Source organism: Dromaius novaehollandiae, chromosome 4 (genome assembly GCF_036370855.1).
Source record: "Dromaius novaehollandiae isolate bDroNov1 chromosome 4, bDroNov1.hap1, whole genome shotgun sequence".
Classification (NCBI taxonomy): Eukaryota; Metazoa; Chordata; class Aves; order Casuariiformes; family Dromaiidae; genus Dromaius; species Dromaius novaehollandiae.
In genome coordinates, this window is record NC_088101.1 from 5,388,811 (window position 1) to 5,405,467 (window position 16,657).

General features: G+C 45.8%; 1 protein-coding gene across 1 annotated transcript; it reads right to left on the reverse strand.

The window, feature by feature from the left end:
* Window positions 1-1,526: 1,526 nt before the first annotated feature.
* LOC112988238 (UDP-glucuronosyltransferase 2A2-like) lies at window positions 1,527-15,493 on the reverse strand. The gene is made up of 8 exons (XM_026108586.2): window positions 15,356-15,493; window positions 13,402-14,313; window positions 8,055-8,706; window positions 5,772-5,920; window positions 4,330-4,461; window positions 3,831-3,918; window positions 2,827-3,046; window positions 1,527-2,099 (listed from the first exon to the last, which is right to left on the reverse strand). Exons 2-8 carry the CDS (start codon window positions 14,128-14,130, stop codon window positions 1,823-1,825), a joined length of 2,247 nt encoding a protein of 748 aa, XP_025964371.2. The 5' UTR covers window positions 14,131-14,313; window positions 15,356-15,493; the 3' UTR covers window positions 1,527-1,822.
* Window positions 15,494-16,657: the final 1,164 nt, after the last annotated feature.

Here is a 16,657-nt window from a genome sequence, read left to right on the forward strand (position 1 = left end):
TCTGGAAAGAAAAGGAGTCTCTTAATTTGGAGGGAGGGGGAGGTGGGAGGGTGTTTGTTCACTTGCTTTTTTATTTATTTATTTATTTATTTATTAATAATTCAAAACTAGCTAAGCCAAACTTCTCTGAAGTAGGTTATTGAAAGGAAGCCACTCTTCAATGACTGCAGAGCTCTTACCTGCCCACTTTTCCCAGCTGTCCCATTTCCCATGTCCTGCGTTAGCATTCCCTGACCTGTGTCTCTCAGTACATTGGAGAACACTGGCCTTTAGAAAGCAGAATTGACATCTTTGTGTTCTTATGGATCAGCAGATCTGCTTGCAGAACCCCGCTGATAGCACTCTGTTCTTCATAAAGCTTAGCGGAGACCTATCTCTTCCAACAGATAGGCCTCAGATCAGAAAGGTTTGACTCTGAAGGTCATGTTGTTTGTTGTACTGTCTGTTCACTGTTGCGTGCTTCTGGATATCCGTGTGACCACAGGAACAGTTTACCAGAACAACCTGGATTCTCATTTATCATGAGAACTGCTAGCAAAAGTTATCATGTTCTAACCAGTCTTTAGTTTGGAAACAAATCACTTATGCTTTGAAGGGTTTTTGACCAGACCTGAAGCTGAAGCTATTAAAGAAGTCAATGAAGAAGTTAATATAATGTAGGGAATTCTATTATGTAAACAAAGATAACATGCTTTTCCAGGCTGCTTTGTTTGAAAACAAATTTTGTTATGCTACTTAAGACACGTGTAATGCACTTGCACGGCGTATGTATTTCAGCATCCTGAATACAGCAAGGGTCCAAATTAAAATTGGGGCATATGCTTTCTTCAGTAAGCTGGCACAACAGTGGAGTGACCTTACCTAGACCGGGAGGCCAGAACTAGTGTCAATTTTCTAGGCTTTGTCAGTTAGTGCTACTTAAACAATTTTAGAAGCATTGCATTTAATAGCAGTCTAACTGAGGGAAGAGCACCGTTTTTTCCCCTCCATCATTTCAGGGAAGATGGGTGACTATTGCACTGTTTCTGTGCTTGATATCACTTGCAAGTTCTACATGTAGAGTTTTTCTACATTTGTCAAGCATACACTGCAGTGTTTAACATGGCTTAGAGGCATTTGGAGCTTAGAGAAGAGCCAGCTGCTGACTGGTAGAGGTTGTTTTCTCACCCCTATGGAGTGGTGCAGATGGGGTGATGGTCTGTGCAACAGGACTCCAAGCATATTGGACAGGAAAGAGAAACAGTTAGCATTTACATATACTTTGGTTTCCTCTCTGTTCTCAGTGTCAGTGCTTTTGTAAAACAGTGATACAGACCTCACCATCCAGCAACAGGCCCAATTTCTCATGACCCTAGCCTTTCCAGTAAGCACATTTTAGGAGCCTATGATCTTAGCTTTGTTGTCCAGCCTTGAAGGAGGTAGTCTGACAGGAGAGACATTTTGCTTCTGAATCATTAAGTGTGGATGATACAGAGAAGGAAGGAGTTAGAGTTAGGAGACTAGTCCTGGATTCAGGGACCACAGCAGAACACCCAGGAAGACTGTATTTCTGAAGCATACCACAATTCATTTGATAATTCAGAGCAGCAATTACCAATTTAGGAACCCTGCGTAATCAGCTGATGCAGTTCCAAGGGATTATTTAGGCTAGAGGGAATTTACTGTAAGCAACAGACTGGCTAAGCAAGACCTGCTTTTTAGCACATCCCTTCTAAAAGGTATGTCTGGCGTAAGGCATATCCTAATAATTCTATTCACTGAGGAATGTGCATAAATGCCTTGCTGAAACAGCCTACAAGGAGTGCTGATGGGAACAGCACACTTATTCTTTCTTCTTCTTTGTGATTCTGCCACATTTCTTGCAGCAGAATAAACAGCATTTGACAAGAATGAAGACAGCAATGGCTGCACAGGTGAACAAGAAAGCCAGAACATCCAGGCAGTGGTACTGGTACCAGGTGAGATGGTGAGAAGCTGGTCTCAAGTGCTTTGCTCCTTTGTGACGCATGACAAATTCAATCCAGAAGACAGCTCTGTCCAGAGGCTTCACTGGCTGGTCATGATGAATCCTGGATAACTTCAGAGCGTTTTCCTTATAGCTGGGGAAAAAAGAAGAAACCAAGGAGGTTTGTCGCTAGTTCCTGAAAGAGCCCATTCCTCGTCTGGCTGTCCTGTGGAGGAACTGTTAAAAGACAGAACATCTTGTCTTTCATCAGTGTTATTTAAATGTATTTGAAACTAGCCCAATTTGCTCCTATTTGCCTGAAGTTGTATTATGAGCTGTAATAGAGAAAGCAAGTCTTTTGCAAAGGAAAATTACTTCAGTTATTGCTTTAAACAACCAAAAAAACCCAAACATTTGCAGCATTTACCGTTCTGGTGTAATGTAGCTTCAGTAGTCACTGTCCTAAGGATATTGGTCTCTCAAGGGTAAGAAAATAGAATAGTGGTGACTCCAGGTAAAGAAATCATAGATGACTAGCATTGTCATGCGCAGCCTCCCAAGGCAATAATAGCCATGAACAAGAAAGAGAGAAAGCAGAAAACTATCTCAGGAGCTGCTGTGGGCTTTCCCAGGCCTATCTTTCTCAAACGGATCATAAAAATACAGTATCAAGAAAATGGAATAACTGATCTTTCTTTTCTAAGAGATACTGATGTGTGGAAAATAGATGCCTAATATAAAGACCATCTGTTTTATTTGAAAGTCATCCAGTTTCAGCTTGGCAGTACTTTGGGCTCCCAGAAGACCCAGCAGAACTTCTCACATCAACAAGCCAAGATTTTAATAACCCGATCCTATTATTAGACAGGAACAAAACTCACGTGGAATTGTTAATGACTGTGTTCACTGCATCAACTAAGTCCTGTGTCTTCAGTGTGCCGAAATCCAGCTCAACTGCAGCTCCCTTTGCCCTCATGTGAGCGATGTTGTCATGCTGGTCAGCAAACATGGGAAGCCCGACCAAAGGGACCCCATGGTAGATAGCTTCGTAGATCCCATTGGTCCCGCCATGAGTAATGAAGGCCTTAGTCAAAGGATGGCCTGGAACAGGGAAGGAGAGAAGCATGTAACAGCAACTGCTGCAGGCCATGTTTGCTGGGACGAGAGCACTGCAAACCACCTGGGCAAACATGCTGCTGGAGGAGGGAACAGCCCTGACTGCTGGATCGGGATCAGAGCTTGCACACTGCTTAGCTTCCCCATGTTCATGTCTGAATGCAATGAGTGAGCTGGGGTGTTTCTCCAGCCCATTTTTATTACTTCAGTCATTCTGTCATCTTTTGCAACCATTCTGATTTTCCTATGGTCTCAAATCTCTGAGCTGCAGGTTCACAACTGCCCCTGCCACAGCCTTTGTAGGTCACGTATTTTGAAGAATGAGCCCAGGAGATAAGCTGCAGAGGCCAAATCCAGCTCTAGAGTGCCTACCTAGTTTGACATTTACCCTTGCTTACAGGTGGTTCTTAGCCTTTCCAGGTGAAGGCCTCCATAGTCTGTAAAACAGGGGCTTTTGCTTTAAAGACCCTTCTTTATAGCTAATATCAAGTTGCTGCCTTCTTGAGCCATCTCTCCTTACTCCCTTTGCAGTCTGTCTCTGTCTTCCATGATTCTTGTAAAGCTAGTCACCTTGAGGTCAAAAGTAGCCTTTGCACTAGAAAATTAAGGCTAGAAGAGCAAACCTCAGCTGCTTAATGTACAGAATTAATTGTAGCCACAAGTGTTAGGTGGCTCATTTGCATGAATAAGCCATTCTCTGTTTTTGGTGGAAGAATAAGGAAACCATTTTTCCAAGGACTAAACCCAACTCAGATAAAATCAGTCTCACCAAGCAAATCATTTTGAGGTATCCAGTCATAAATCCTGGTGTTGGAGCCCAGAGTTTCTGGTTTTCTTCCTTTGTAGCGCCAGAGAACCTTGAACAAAGGAACGTTAAGATAAACACATGCATTTTATATGCTCTTCTGTCTTATTCTACCTAGTGTGGTCCTTATCTCAAAGGCATAAACCTTTCCCCAATGATTCAGGTAACAGGTAACTTTTGCTCCAGTTTAGCTTATTGGTTGGTTATCATGTACTTTCTACTTTGAGCAATGTATATTGTGGCCTGTGGACACACCTCCATGTGCTTTGGTTCAGAAAGAGGAGAATGCTATGTGAGGTGACTCAGCAGTCTGCCTCTTTGCAAAGCTCAGCTTCCTGGACATGAAACAGCCAACAGAGATGCAGATGAAAATCAGGCCTGTCAAACTGTAAAGGGTGTGCTGAATGCAACAAACTGACAAAAAAATGAGACAGGTTATGTTTTAGACTGAGAAGAAATTCACCTTTTGCGGAAGCTGGCTGAGGGCACCCGCAATTATATTACTTTTTTCATCACTTAGGTTATAAACCATCGATCCAAGAGAAAACACCACGATGCCATGTTCTCCTGAACTCTGAACAAATTCTTCCATTTCCTAGGAGAGGCAGAAAGCATGCTAAGCGTAAATATTCAGTGTAGATTACACAGACTTTACGTAAACAGAGCATGATCTATTTAGTTTATCAGGAAGAAGATGTATGAGTACCTCCAGTGAGAGCAGGCTGTTATAAAGATATACCTGGCCCTATATAAAACAGTTTCTTCACAGGAGAGAGCAGGAGGAGCATTGAGATGAGCATTAAGATGGAAGCCTTGTATCTTTAGAAGCAAGTTGAATAATTTCAGGACACATTTCTTTCAGAATGTGAGCAGCAGGAATGGATCATGGTGACTGGAGTGAGAAGGTCGTACACTGCAACGCCCTCTCTATCATCGTACATTGTTAAGGGTCTAGATTTTGCTGGAACAAGAACTTTGCATTTCACGGCTCTGTGCAAAGACAGTGCTGACAACAGGTTTCGCAGCATCCTGACTAGATAGTTGTCAAGTCACTGCTGTGACTTTGTTAGTTAGTCAATTTTGTATTCCCAGCAATGCGGCACGTGTCTCTAAAAAGGTTGTATACAGGTCAGACCAAACGATCTTCCTATTCCTTCTTTTAGCTAGTGTCATGTGAAATGGAGCAATAGCATCCAAAAGGCAATGGCTATCCATTTCCCCCACCCCAGCCTCTGGTACAAAGGAAAAGGAAGAAGAGTGAGCTACAAGTTTTATCAGTAGACAGCTTGCACCAGAAATATCCTACTTCCTCTAAGGTTCCTACCATGCCAGGACATGGAGAGGGTGGTAATCTAGACCAGAGCTTGTCATGTTATCATCAGTTTCTAGGAGTTTCAAATCCCACCTGAATGTAGCCAATCACAGCAGAGCATAGGCTACAGATGCTGAGTATTTTACCCCCTTTAAGGTGTCCTACACTAAGCTCCAATAGAAGTGTTTAGCACTAGTGTCTTTCTGCAAGTCTTTGCTCCATTTTATCTAATGAATTCAGCTTGTGAGTACCTTTTTGCCTAATGTATTTCAGTGTTTTCATGGATTGCAATTCTATGTCCTGGAACTAAATCTTATATTTCAGCACTCTGAGATAGCTCATGTTTTTCCTCAAATGAGCACCAGATTCACTCTGCTGACCTCTGCTATTGCCTTTTCACAGCACAGGCTGTTAACCCAACCCTCAGCTTGTACAAGTCTGGGCAGGTTGCTGAATAGCTCTGTGCTCCCCACCTGCAGCAGAGCATCTTCCTTAAGCATGAGCCTTCTCGGGACATTGCTTGCCAGTAAGGGAGAGAAACAGCTCTTGTTCTGCTGGATATATATATCAGTAGCAGAACAAAGTCAGGATACCTTTGGTAATGGCTTTGCAGGCTGGCAGTGGAGTCCTCCAACAAACTCAAAGTTAGGCAAGAAAGGGCGCGGGAATTCAAAATCCCAGTATGTTCTTATTAACCACATCTCTGCTTTCCCCATTGTCTCACACAGGGTCGTGGGCCTTCCTGCAGGCAAAGAACAAAGTGTTTACAACACGCTTGGGAGGAGTCTTGTTTGCTGTAGATTGCAAAGTATAAACCTTACCTTTGTCTCCTGGCACTCCCTGTTAGTGTGATCTATCAAGTCAAGCACGAAATGCAAAAGTGGACAGATCCAAACCAATTCCTAGCCCCGGCTCCTGTTTGGCCTTGGCAGATTGCCACACATGAGGCAATAGCATCTTTAAAACAATGTAAAACCTTCAGGATGGATTTAGAGCAGCACCTGAGTATGTGGGAAGCATTTAGTTCCTGTGGTAAGAGTGTAGTTCTTGTACTGTTGAAAGATTTCATTACCTGTGCTTGCAGTAAAAACGCACTTTGGGCAACACAGTAATCATAGAAAATTTAGGGCCAAATAGAAAGAAGTGAATCACAAAGTGTTGATCAGCCAGCAGGGAGGAGGAAAGTTTTGGTGAAGCTCTCCTACATTTTTTCAAATGCTGTCAGTGGCTGCTCGAACTGCAATACAAGGAAAGTACAGCCAGCCCTGGTTCTCTTGGAGACTAGCACAAAGCTCCTGCTGACACATCTTGAGAAAATTTGGCCAAAACCATTGGTTCTGTGAACATAATTTTATGCAAAATCCAATGTTTCTAGAAATCCATCTAGAGGAAAAAGAATCAAATGGGGAAAACTGTTCTATAGCTTACATTTGGAAAAACATGTGTTCTCAGGTACACTTTGAATGTTGTCTCTGCAGGATTGTCCCACTGTGTGGAACAAGCGAATAAAAAGGTTAGAAGTGTTAATGATTGTCCAAAGCCAGTCGAAAGCAAACAGTAATCAAGCAACATAAGCAGCAAGAGAAAAATTAGGACATCTTTGGATACTACCTGATCAGCATTACAGATTACGCTAGGAATCTTTTTTGAAAAACGTAGAGGGTGATTGTTCAGTTATAAAGTTTCTAGAGTGAAAATTACTTATAATTTAAGTAAAGCTTGTGTAACAGTCAGTCACATAAAGCTGTTGGTCTGTAAACCATGTTGTAAAGGAATCAAGTCTTGTGCAGTAGAAAAATTCAATACAGGAAAAGGGGACTGGTTTGGAAGGGACAGGGAAGAGTTCTTGAAAATTCAGGAAGAGATTGGAGAGCAACAGACTCACTTGTGTTTGCAATTCGTTTGTTATCTGCCTAAATGCTGATAAGTCTGTACAAGATTCAAAGTCTGTTGAACTAAAAGAAAGGCCTCTTTCTAATAGACTTGGAATCAGGCCTGAGCTGTACTAGGTTAAAACAAAAAATTCAGGCATATACTTTAAGGAATCTCTGTACTTCAAACTGTGGATGATACAGGAAAGGGAAAGGTGACGATTCTTAGCATTTATTCTTGGAGAAGACAAAAAACTCCTGCTTAGCATCCTGTACCAAACAGGGACCCAAGATGGTACCTTCTGATGCAACACATGAAGGGTGCATTTTGTGCTTTTCAGTTGTCCAAAGGCAGCCAGTGTTCCCAGTCAGCTCATCTGGCAATATGGGAACTGAATTATCCCTACACTATTTCCACTGAGGTATCTATGGAATGAATTTGCCCTCCAGCCTTTATCTGCTCCCCTGTCAATTATAGAAGTGCCTGTCTTAGAAATTAGGAGACAACAACTTGCCTAAAACTCCTCTAGAGGCACTAAAATGGGCATCCAGCTCACTGGAAGAGCACACCTGCAGTAGCATCACTGACAAAAATTCGAACTAGAAGCTAGAGACTCTGAAGAGGAACCAGAGGAAAACTGCACTGGTGTCTGAGAGACTAGACCAGCCATAAAAGGGAAGGCACAACCTCCATGTGATGGAAACAGCAGTATTAACACCTCTGCTGCCCACAATTCAGAACACAGGTGCAAAGGCTGCTAAAATGAATTTTTAGATTTGGCGTGGAAATAGGACTCTGCTTAAAATGTTGCCAAAAAAAAAAAAAGAATTCAGGTACCTGCTTGACAACAAATGAATGCAACGGTTCTGAATAAGGACTAGATCCAGAACTCAAGTTTGGCTTTCATTAAACCTTCAAATACAGAACCAGAACTGGCTGGGTTCCCAAAACATTCAAAAGGCACAGCCTACGCAAAAGAAGAAACCACGCAACAGCTGCCTTACCTAAAATATCACTGTAGTACTCATCCCACTTGTCTCGCCAATGGTCCAAGTAAAAATAGTCACTGTAAAGGTAGAAGAGGAAGTTCTGCAGTCTTTCCATGAAGTGCATCCGGTCCGTCAGCCTCCCCATGCTGGCAGGCACATAAGAAGGTGGGGACGGCAGCCCCCCGCACAGCCGCTCTGCCATGTTCCCCACAGAGAAGCGGAAGCTGTAGACAAAAGGGATTGCCAGGATTTCTGCTACAAGCTCACCCCCTATAGCGAGAGGGTCGGCAATCAGAATGTCAAACTTGGCCTGCTGCAGCTTTGCCATCAGCTGTGGGTTCAGCACCAAGGTGTCACAGGTCATCCTCGATATGTCGGAAAAGACCTCCAGGTCCTTTCTCACCTTCCACAAGACCTCCCAGAAGGACAGCTTGGTGTGCTCATTCAACCATGTATTGAGGAAATCCTCCATGATGGCATCCAGGGTTTCCTGGGTAAAAGGCACTTGCAGGACCTCAAAAGTAAAGGGGGAGGAGGTGTCTTGGTAGTCGATGAGCAGATTGGTGGAGGGCACCAGCACAGTCACCTCATGACCCCGGAGAATGAGCTCTTCCAGCAGCACTTTCAAGTTGATCCAGTGACTTGCGTCAGTGGGCCAGACCACCACCTTTCCACAAAAGCCAGGACTCCAGCAGTACGTGTAGGCCCAGAGCAGCCAGAGAAACCTTTGCCCCATCATCCTGGCTGACCGTTTACAACTCTGGTCTGACTGAGCTGGAAGCAGTCGCACTGTTCTGGCTTGTAAATACCTCTAGGGCCAGCCAATAAAAATGAGATCCACTTGCTGTCAACCTTGGAAAGAGGGCATGTCAGGACTAAAAGCACCACTCACAGGAAGGCTGGGCAAGCAGCAAATCCTGTTCTGGAGCCTCCTCCAGAGCCACAGCTAACCTCTGGAAATTAAGGCAGTTTCAATTTCTGCTCTCCGCCAAGTGCACCTTCCAGCATGTGAGGACCAGAAGCACTTCTGAGCTCTGCGAAGAGCTGGTTGCCCTGATAACATGTCTTCAAGTTGAAGCTATGTGTTCCCATGCCAAGCAGGAACTCAGGCTGGGGAAGGCACATGAGGAGCTGATGGGCCCTTTTTGCCAGCTGTGTGATTAGCCCAGTCCTATCATTTGACTACATCCTAGGTTTGCTCCTTTGCCCTGTAAAAACCAAGTTCCCTGTAAAGCCAGTAACAGTCTTTATCTCCTCATTTGGTAAGCGTCAACGAAATGTCCTGCAGTGATTGACAGCTAGCACACAATATCCTCTCTGTAACCAGATGTCATGGACACGCAACACTGCCCATGGCTGGAAGGGCACAGTCCTGGTAGAGGTCACACCAGCATCAAGCCTTCCCGGGAAAGAAGCAGGAGGAGATGAGGAGCACGGTGGGCTCTGGGCCACCTGGTACTACCACAGGGTTTGCTCTTCCAAGGAGGAAGAGGAGATGCACACATGCAAGGCAGGGTCCTGGGACATTGCCTCGTTTTCATGGGACAGCTTGGCCCTTCCTTCGACTCCTTCATCACTGGATACAGTCAGGAGGGCAGCCAGGCTAACACAGCTAACAAGGCAGGCTTTGTACATGCAGCTTCACTGCCAGAGCCCGCATCTTACTGCTAAGAGGAAAGCTAGCCAGAAGCTGGGCATCGCCACTCAGATCTTACCCATGCAGCTGGGAACAGAGCCCCCTGTTCAAGAAGCAAGCCTCCAGGAGCACAGCAGTTCAGCTTTCTCCCTGAGACTTCAAAACCAAGAGGAAAAGGTAATTCAGAAAGCACTTGCTTTTAGCAAGATGCTATGGCAGTGCAACAGGGGGAAAAAATCACCTGTCCAAATGCACATGGGGCTTTCCTGTTCCAGTCGCCCTCTGAACTCTTTGACACAGAGATGGAGAATTTAATGCCACGGTAGGACGGATAATAAACTCTCGTTTCCCTTCTCTGCCTCAGGAGCATCAGTGGAAGGGCTCAGTCTCAGAGCAGCTGCAGCATAAAATGCAGGCTGACATTTCTACTGCAGGCTCAGAGGTTTGCCAGCGCAGCCCACGATCTCAGCAGCCCTGCAGCCGATGCTGCATAAAATCAACAAACCATGCTTCTGCCAGCGCAGTGCTTTCTCACCTCTGCCAAGCACAATAAGCAGCACATGTAAATACAGTTAGGTGCTTGTCTAGCAGGGCTTTCTGCCAATTTAGAAGACATCATATGGAAGTACTGCTACCTTTATCCTCACAGAAGTTAACCCTTGAAGGGCATGCTGGCCCTGCTTCCTCCTAGCAGTAGTAACAACTCCCTAAAACAAAACCTCTGTAGTAGACCTATAATTGCCGTTAACAAAAAACCCTCCTAATAACTAAACCAAACATCTACCATCTCCATAAAACCCTTAAAAAAAAGGCTGAGCCACCTCCACTCCATAAGCCTTTTATCTGCATCTTTAAAAGACCAAAAGCTTTGTGTTTGGTGGGATTGTGGTAATATTTTATTGTTTTGGTGTCAGCCATGCCTCATGTATGCATATGACTGCTATGTTTTCTTTTAAGTGGCACTGGCACTGTTTTACCTAGCCTGAAAGTGTCTGTAGGGCATTAGCTGTGTTAGTGTAGCTGGAGACAGGCAAGGTTTGTACTTATTTGGCTTGCTCAGCATGACAAAGAGATTTTGGAGGAGGAAAAACGGTTCAGGATTGCTTTGCTCTCAACTTGTACCCTAACCACCAAGCTCTGGGTACATAGTCTTATGTGTATGGCAGATGCAATATCTGAAAGTAAGAGCGGCCTTACCTAAAACATCGCTGTAGTATTGATCCCATTCTCCCCAGAAAGTGTGATGATACAGAATATCCATAGCAGCATAGAAGATGATGTTTTGTAGCCTCTCTATGAAGGACAACCTATCAGTCAGATGGCTTAGGATGGCTGGTACATAGGAAGGAGGGGCTGGGAGCCCACCACAGAGCCGTTCCACTGTGTTGCCGATGGAGAAGTGGAAGGTGTACACGAAGGGGATGCCCGGCTTCTCTGCAAACAGCTCTCCCCCCGGCGCCAGGGAGTCCGACAGAAGGACGTCGAAGGCAGATGCTGTCAGCCTCTCCAGCAGTGTCTCATTCATCAGGACTTCATTGCAAATGATTTTGTTTGTGGAACTCAGCTTAATCATCAGCTGATCCATCTTATAAAACGCTTCCCAGATGGGCAGCTTGTTCTGCTCATAAAGCCAAAAATAGAAAGCTTCTTCCAGCAAGGCGGCCATCTTCTTTTTGGTGATCGGCACCTTGACCACCTTGAACTGGAAAGGCGAGGGCTGGCTGGGATCAAGGATGAGGAAGCATGAAGGCAACAGCATGGTCACCTCATTGCCCTGGGCCATGAGCTGCTGGAGGATGTAGTCCATGTTGAACCAGTGGCTGTTGTCGGCAGGCCAGACCAACACCTTCCCGCCAGACCCACAGCCCAACACCACCAGCAGCCACAGCACCACCACCTCCTTCCCAGCCATGGCATGCCTTGTGCAGCTATGCATCCGTGGCCCTCCTTTGCTGTGAGCAACAAGGCAGGCCAGGCCAGGCCAGGCTGGTCTCCGCTGACACATCCTTGCCCTGGTGAGCAAAGAGCCAAGGCAGCTAGTGCAAAATCCCGTCCTGGATAATGTTTTCCCTGGAGAGGTGACATCTGATGGCAAATGGCTTGGTTAAACTGAAGGTGGTGCTTCCTCTCAGGCAGTGGGGAGAGCCATGGGCCCTATGGGCAGGCTCTCCTGTCCTGTAACCTGCTGGCCAGGCTCAGCCTGTCCCCTCCTGCCCACCTCAGGGCTCATGCCTACCTACAGGCGTGGAGCAATTTTCTAACCACAGCCTCTCTGTGTTATTTTTTGTAAGACGAGGTGAATTTTTCATCCTCTTTGCTGTTCAGACAGCAAGCTGTCCTGCATGCCACTAGGTGCCAATAATGCACCATAAGTGGAACCAGAAAATCTGCTGAATGGTTTTATTCTTGCACATTTCTGATCTGTAATTAAGAAACAATGTAAGACCTCCTCACTGTGCCAAAAAAATCATTGCTGGGCTGCTGCCCAGCTCTGTTGCTCATTGTTTGCCGAAGCAGGCTGTCCTGCAGGGCTTTTGCTGCTGCTTCAGTAGTGTCCAGAGTGTCCTTTCCTGATTCCCCCCAGATGAAAGCACAGGTGGTGGTATAGGCCCAGTTGTCAGGAGCCAAGCTGAGACACCCGCTCTGCTGTGGATGTGACTGTAGATTGGTGTGTTTGTCAAGTCCTGCGGCGTGCAGGTGCTCACAGGGAATTGAACCCCATGAGACTTGCAAGTGCTCTGTTTCACGGTGTCGGCGCAAGCTCAGTTAAAACAGCTCATTGGCCACATGTCAATAATACTTAGGTAAACCTATATTTCTGTGTATTTGCTGAAAACAGAACAAAGGCTTGAGCGTGAAGACTTGCTCTTTGCACTGTTTGCTTGTGGGTGGAGAGTATGTAGAAGTACAACTTGTTTTATGCAGAGAAGACTGGCTTTAAATGACCAGTGATATAAGTGTGGTCTCTATTACAAAGCGGCAATGGATTTCAGTATTGCTGCTGAGAGTGCCAAGGTTGGTTTCTAATTCACCAGCCAACCTCTTTATGGTGGTCTGGACTGGAAAAGGGGTCTGTTCCTGCTGCTTTCTCTGCAAGCAGTTCCTGCAGAGGGAAGTATATACAGCGAGCTCTCTTTGCTGAGAGCCCTGTACAGTGTGGCAGTTATCTAAACCTTCCCACCAGAACTATGAGAAATATATGGAGAATGCCAAAAACCCAACGACTGGGCTGTCCACTGATCTCTGTCTTAACCCAGCTCAGCGCCCTGCCTGGGGTGTGAGTGTGATTCATGGAGATGTTCCTGACATGGGTAGCTTGGTGGCTAGTGGCTTACGACTATAACAATTGCCCTGCTAGGCTGAAGCAGGGTCCCCAGTGAAGTGCTCTCCTTCCTTTGAAAGTGCATATATTCTTTTGGTCACCGTAATACCTCTGGCCTACAATTGTAGCCTGCTATTTCATGCTATAAGGTCCCGTTTTGGTTTGACATGGGCTGCCTGGCTCTGTCACCAGCTGCTCACTCCCTTTTTCACTGAGAGAAATAATGAAAATCTTCTACTTGCTGGCCACATGTTTACAGACCTCTCAGGTATCATGTTAGTCCCATCTCATTTTTGAGCCCTTGACTTTGCCACCCTGCCCTTCCTGTGGCTCCTAGGGCTGCAAGTCATGTCGTGGGAGGCTGTATAATGAGAAACTGAAATAGCAGAAGGCTTACCTAGGACCTTGCTGTAGTATGTATCCCATTCTCCCCAGTAGCTCTGGAAAACGTAGTCTTGCAAGTGATAAGACACTATGTTTTTTATTCTTTCACCAAAGGACATGCGGTCAGTGAGCTCGGAGAGGGCGGCGGGCACATAGGACGGTGGGGCCAGGATCTTGCCACAGTGCCTCTCCACAGTTGAGGCTGGGGTGAAGCGCAGCGAGTACACAAAGGGGACTGCCAGCTTGAGAGCCACGAGGTCCCCACAGAGGGTCACTGGGTCTGACAGCAGCAGGTCATAGCCGGCCCCCTGAAGCCGGGCCATCAGCTCTCGGTTGGTGAGCACCGCATCACACATTTGCCTGTTTAGCTGGTTCCAGTTTTTGGACAATTTTCCCAGCTCCTTATAAAACTGCCAGAAAGTCAAAGTGGTTGGTCTGTTGTTCAGCCACAGCGCTACTATGTCCTCAATGTGGTTCTCAACTGTGTCTTTCTTGAAGGGCACAGCATAGACCTCAAACTTCTCCACAGCCTCAGCCCTGGGTTTAATGAAGAGCGAAGCATTCGAGACCAGGATGGTGACGCTATGCCCACGACGGATTAGCTCCTGTGTAACTATCTTGATGTTTAGCCAGTGGCTGGCTTCTGTGGGCCAGACCAACACATTCCCACAGAAGGCCATCCCTACAAAAGCCACCAGAAAAGCTAGCAGCTGGAGGTATTTCTTTGAGCCGGAAGCTTTTGCGGCCATGGCAGCGTTAAGGGTTAGATAGCCTCGGAGCTTTATCTTCCAGCCAGGAGCACTCAGTCTCCGCGTCGCATGTGATGGTGCTTTACAAGCACTCTCAGCAAAGGCAGGTCTTCACTGCCACCCGAGTGAGACCTTTTAGAGCCACGGCAGAGTAACAGACCTGGAACACCTTCAGTCTCTGGACTGAAAAGACAGAAAAGGACACTTGATGGAAGGCCTTGGTGCAAGAAGGGACCCCTGTGACAGGACTAGCGGTGGCAAACAATACCACAGGTATCATTAAGCCTCCTCCATCCTTATGTAGCTGTGCAGATCTGCCAGCACATGCTGTTGGCAAATAACGTGAGTTACCAGCAGTTGTGCTGCAGCCCCAGCTGAGAACTGCCCCCTGTCCAGGCTTCAGCATTGATTCAAGTTGGTGCATCTTCACCAAGGTAGAAGCAGCAAGTTAGAGCCCCCTAAATGTGAGCTATGGTACCTAAATAATTCACCTGCCTTGCTCCATTGACTAGCAGTGCCAGATAGGCGAGAGAAGGAGAGGCCACAGGGTACATTTAAGTGCCTGACGCTAGCACACAGACTCGGAAATGCCATACTTTTTCAGGGTCAGATTTTCTTAGAAGTGTTCATGTTTTCCATGCTGAGAGAGAGAAGCACGTCTTTCATCTCAGTGATAATAAAGCCAATATATAACAATAACAGTAATATGTACTTTGCTCTGATATGTGAAAGGTGGTTTCCACCTGCTCCTGCCCAGCTGAACATGGGGAGCCTGTTGCTACTGTCTGGAGTGCATCAGCACCAACTTTGGGGGGTTGTAGGCTGGGTTCAGGTGTCCAAACACACATGTGGGGCCCAGCCAGCCCCTAGGGGCTACCTGAGGGGGCACAGGGCTTCCTGCATGTCCTGGAGGGGATCTGCCAGCCCCACCAGGGTGTCTCAGCCACAAATGGCATTTGATGTCTCTCTGCAGGCAAGCTGACCTGTGCCCTGACTCCCCAGCCTCCCCTGAGTGATTTTTGTTGTAGTACACCCCGTCTTCTGGGATGGCTCTCGTCTGGAAATTCGCTGCTTGAATGTAAGTCACTATGTCCTGAAATAACCAGCTCAGGAGGTCATAACCACCAGGAATCAAAATGAGACCGCTCTAAAACCCACACACAAAATGGTGCAATCAACTCAACACATTATAGGGGACAAATGTCACACAGAAAAAAGCTCTTACCTAATGGAGCCTTCCAGGGTGTGAAAGTGTCATTCTCTGGATAGTAAGGTGCAATTTGCTATGCCGGGTTGCTCCTGTCCGTTGCTGCTCACCTAATGCACCTTGGTGGCTCTGGCGAGGTTCAGCACCAGGCAGAAGGTGCTTAAATAAGCTCCACCCTGAATAGGGCTTTTCATTGGGCAGGAAGTAATACAATATGGGCTGAGCGCAATGGGGAGTGTATTCGGGGATTATTCCTTGCTTTGTTATGCTCCAGTAATTTAATAGTTGAGATTATCTTTCCTGTGCTAGGGAATATTATAACGTTATTACAGAGCCATATTCTCAGAAGGACTTTGCATCCAGTGGCTACCACTCAGGAATATAGTGCCTGACTGCTAAGTGGTTAAAAACATTTCTTTCACTCCTGTTAGAATCCTAGCTAGGAAAACAGGACCTTTAAAAACCCGGATGTTAAATAATAGACTTGCTTACAAACTATCCACAGAAACCAAGACAATCTTGTGGTGCAAGCTCAGAGTTTTTCCAAAGTCCATATATTGACCTTGCTGGTAAATGCTGGGTATGGCCCTCGATTCTGGAAATCAAGACATGGTTTTAAGGATGTAGAGATGCAGGAACCTATAGATAGGCCTCCATGTTTTTCAAATTCTGCTCATAATATTCAACTTGGCTCTTTCTAAACTTTCAGAATTTGGGGCAATTATATCCCCAGTATATCAACAGCAATGAAGCCTTACTGCTATGAGTTCCTGTATGATCTCTCCACAGACCTTTGCATTTAGTTTCATATCATTTTTTCAGGTCAGTTGAGCTTACTTGGGAAAGTTCGATAGGAAACTTAAGGAAAGCTCTTTGACAAGTATCAAAAGGCCATGTCACATTGGCTAGGGCGGGTGGGAGCTTTGCTATAGGATTGCATTGGTACAGCTCATGATGTTTCCCTGCAAGGGCAAGCCTGGGGAGATTTAGAGTTGCTGGTTCCTCTGAATTTCTTAGGGTTTTGTTTCTAATCCATCATTACCTAATTACTCTGTAGAAAATGGAACTAGTGGAATGGGAGGCTTATATTCTACTTATCTCTATGGCTAGTTTATAAAGATGGTACTCAGGTTACTCTTAATGCAAAAAGAAGATAAACATTTTGAGAGGATTAAGGGGCAAAAGCCAACAAATGAGAAAAGCAGGGCTGTGCACTGCAGGTGATGTTAACTGGCTGCATTTCACATGTCTAGCATTACTAAGAATTGCTACAGAGATGGATACAACCTCTAACTTTAATGATTACAGGTTCTTTGAGGG

What these genes read in the sequence shown, in the direction of transcription:
- LOC112988238 (XM_026108586.2), bottom strand. Translation starts at nt 14,130, where the DNA reads ATGGCCGCAAAAGCTTCCGGCTCAAAGAAATACCTCCAGCTGCTAGCT. An exon ending in GTACTACAGTGATATTTTAG is followed by an intron (nt 5,921 to 8,054) that starts GTAAGGCAGCTG and finishes CTTTGCCTGCAG; the next exon opens with GAAGGCCCACGACCCTGTGT. An exon ending in CTGCAAAGCCATTACCAAAG is followed by an intron (nt 4,462 to 5,771) that starts GTATCCTGACTT and finishes TGCCTCTCCTAG; the next exon opens with GAAATGGAAGAATTTGTTCA.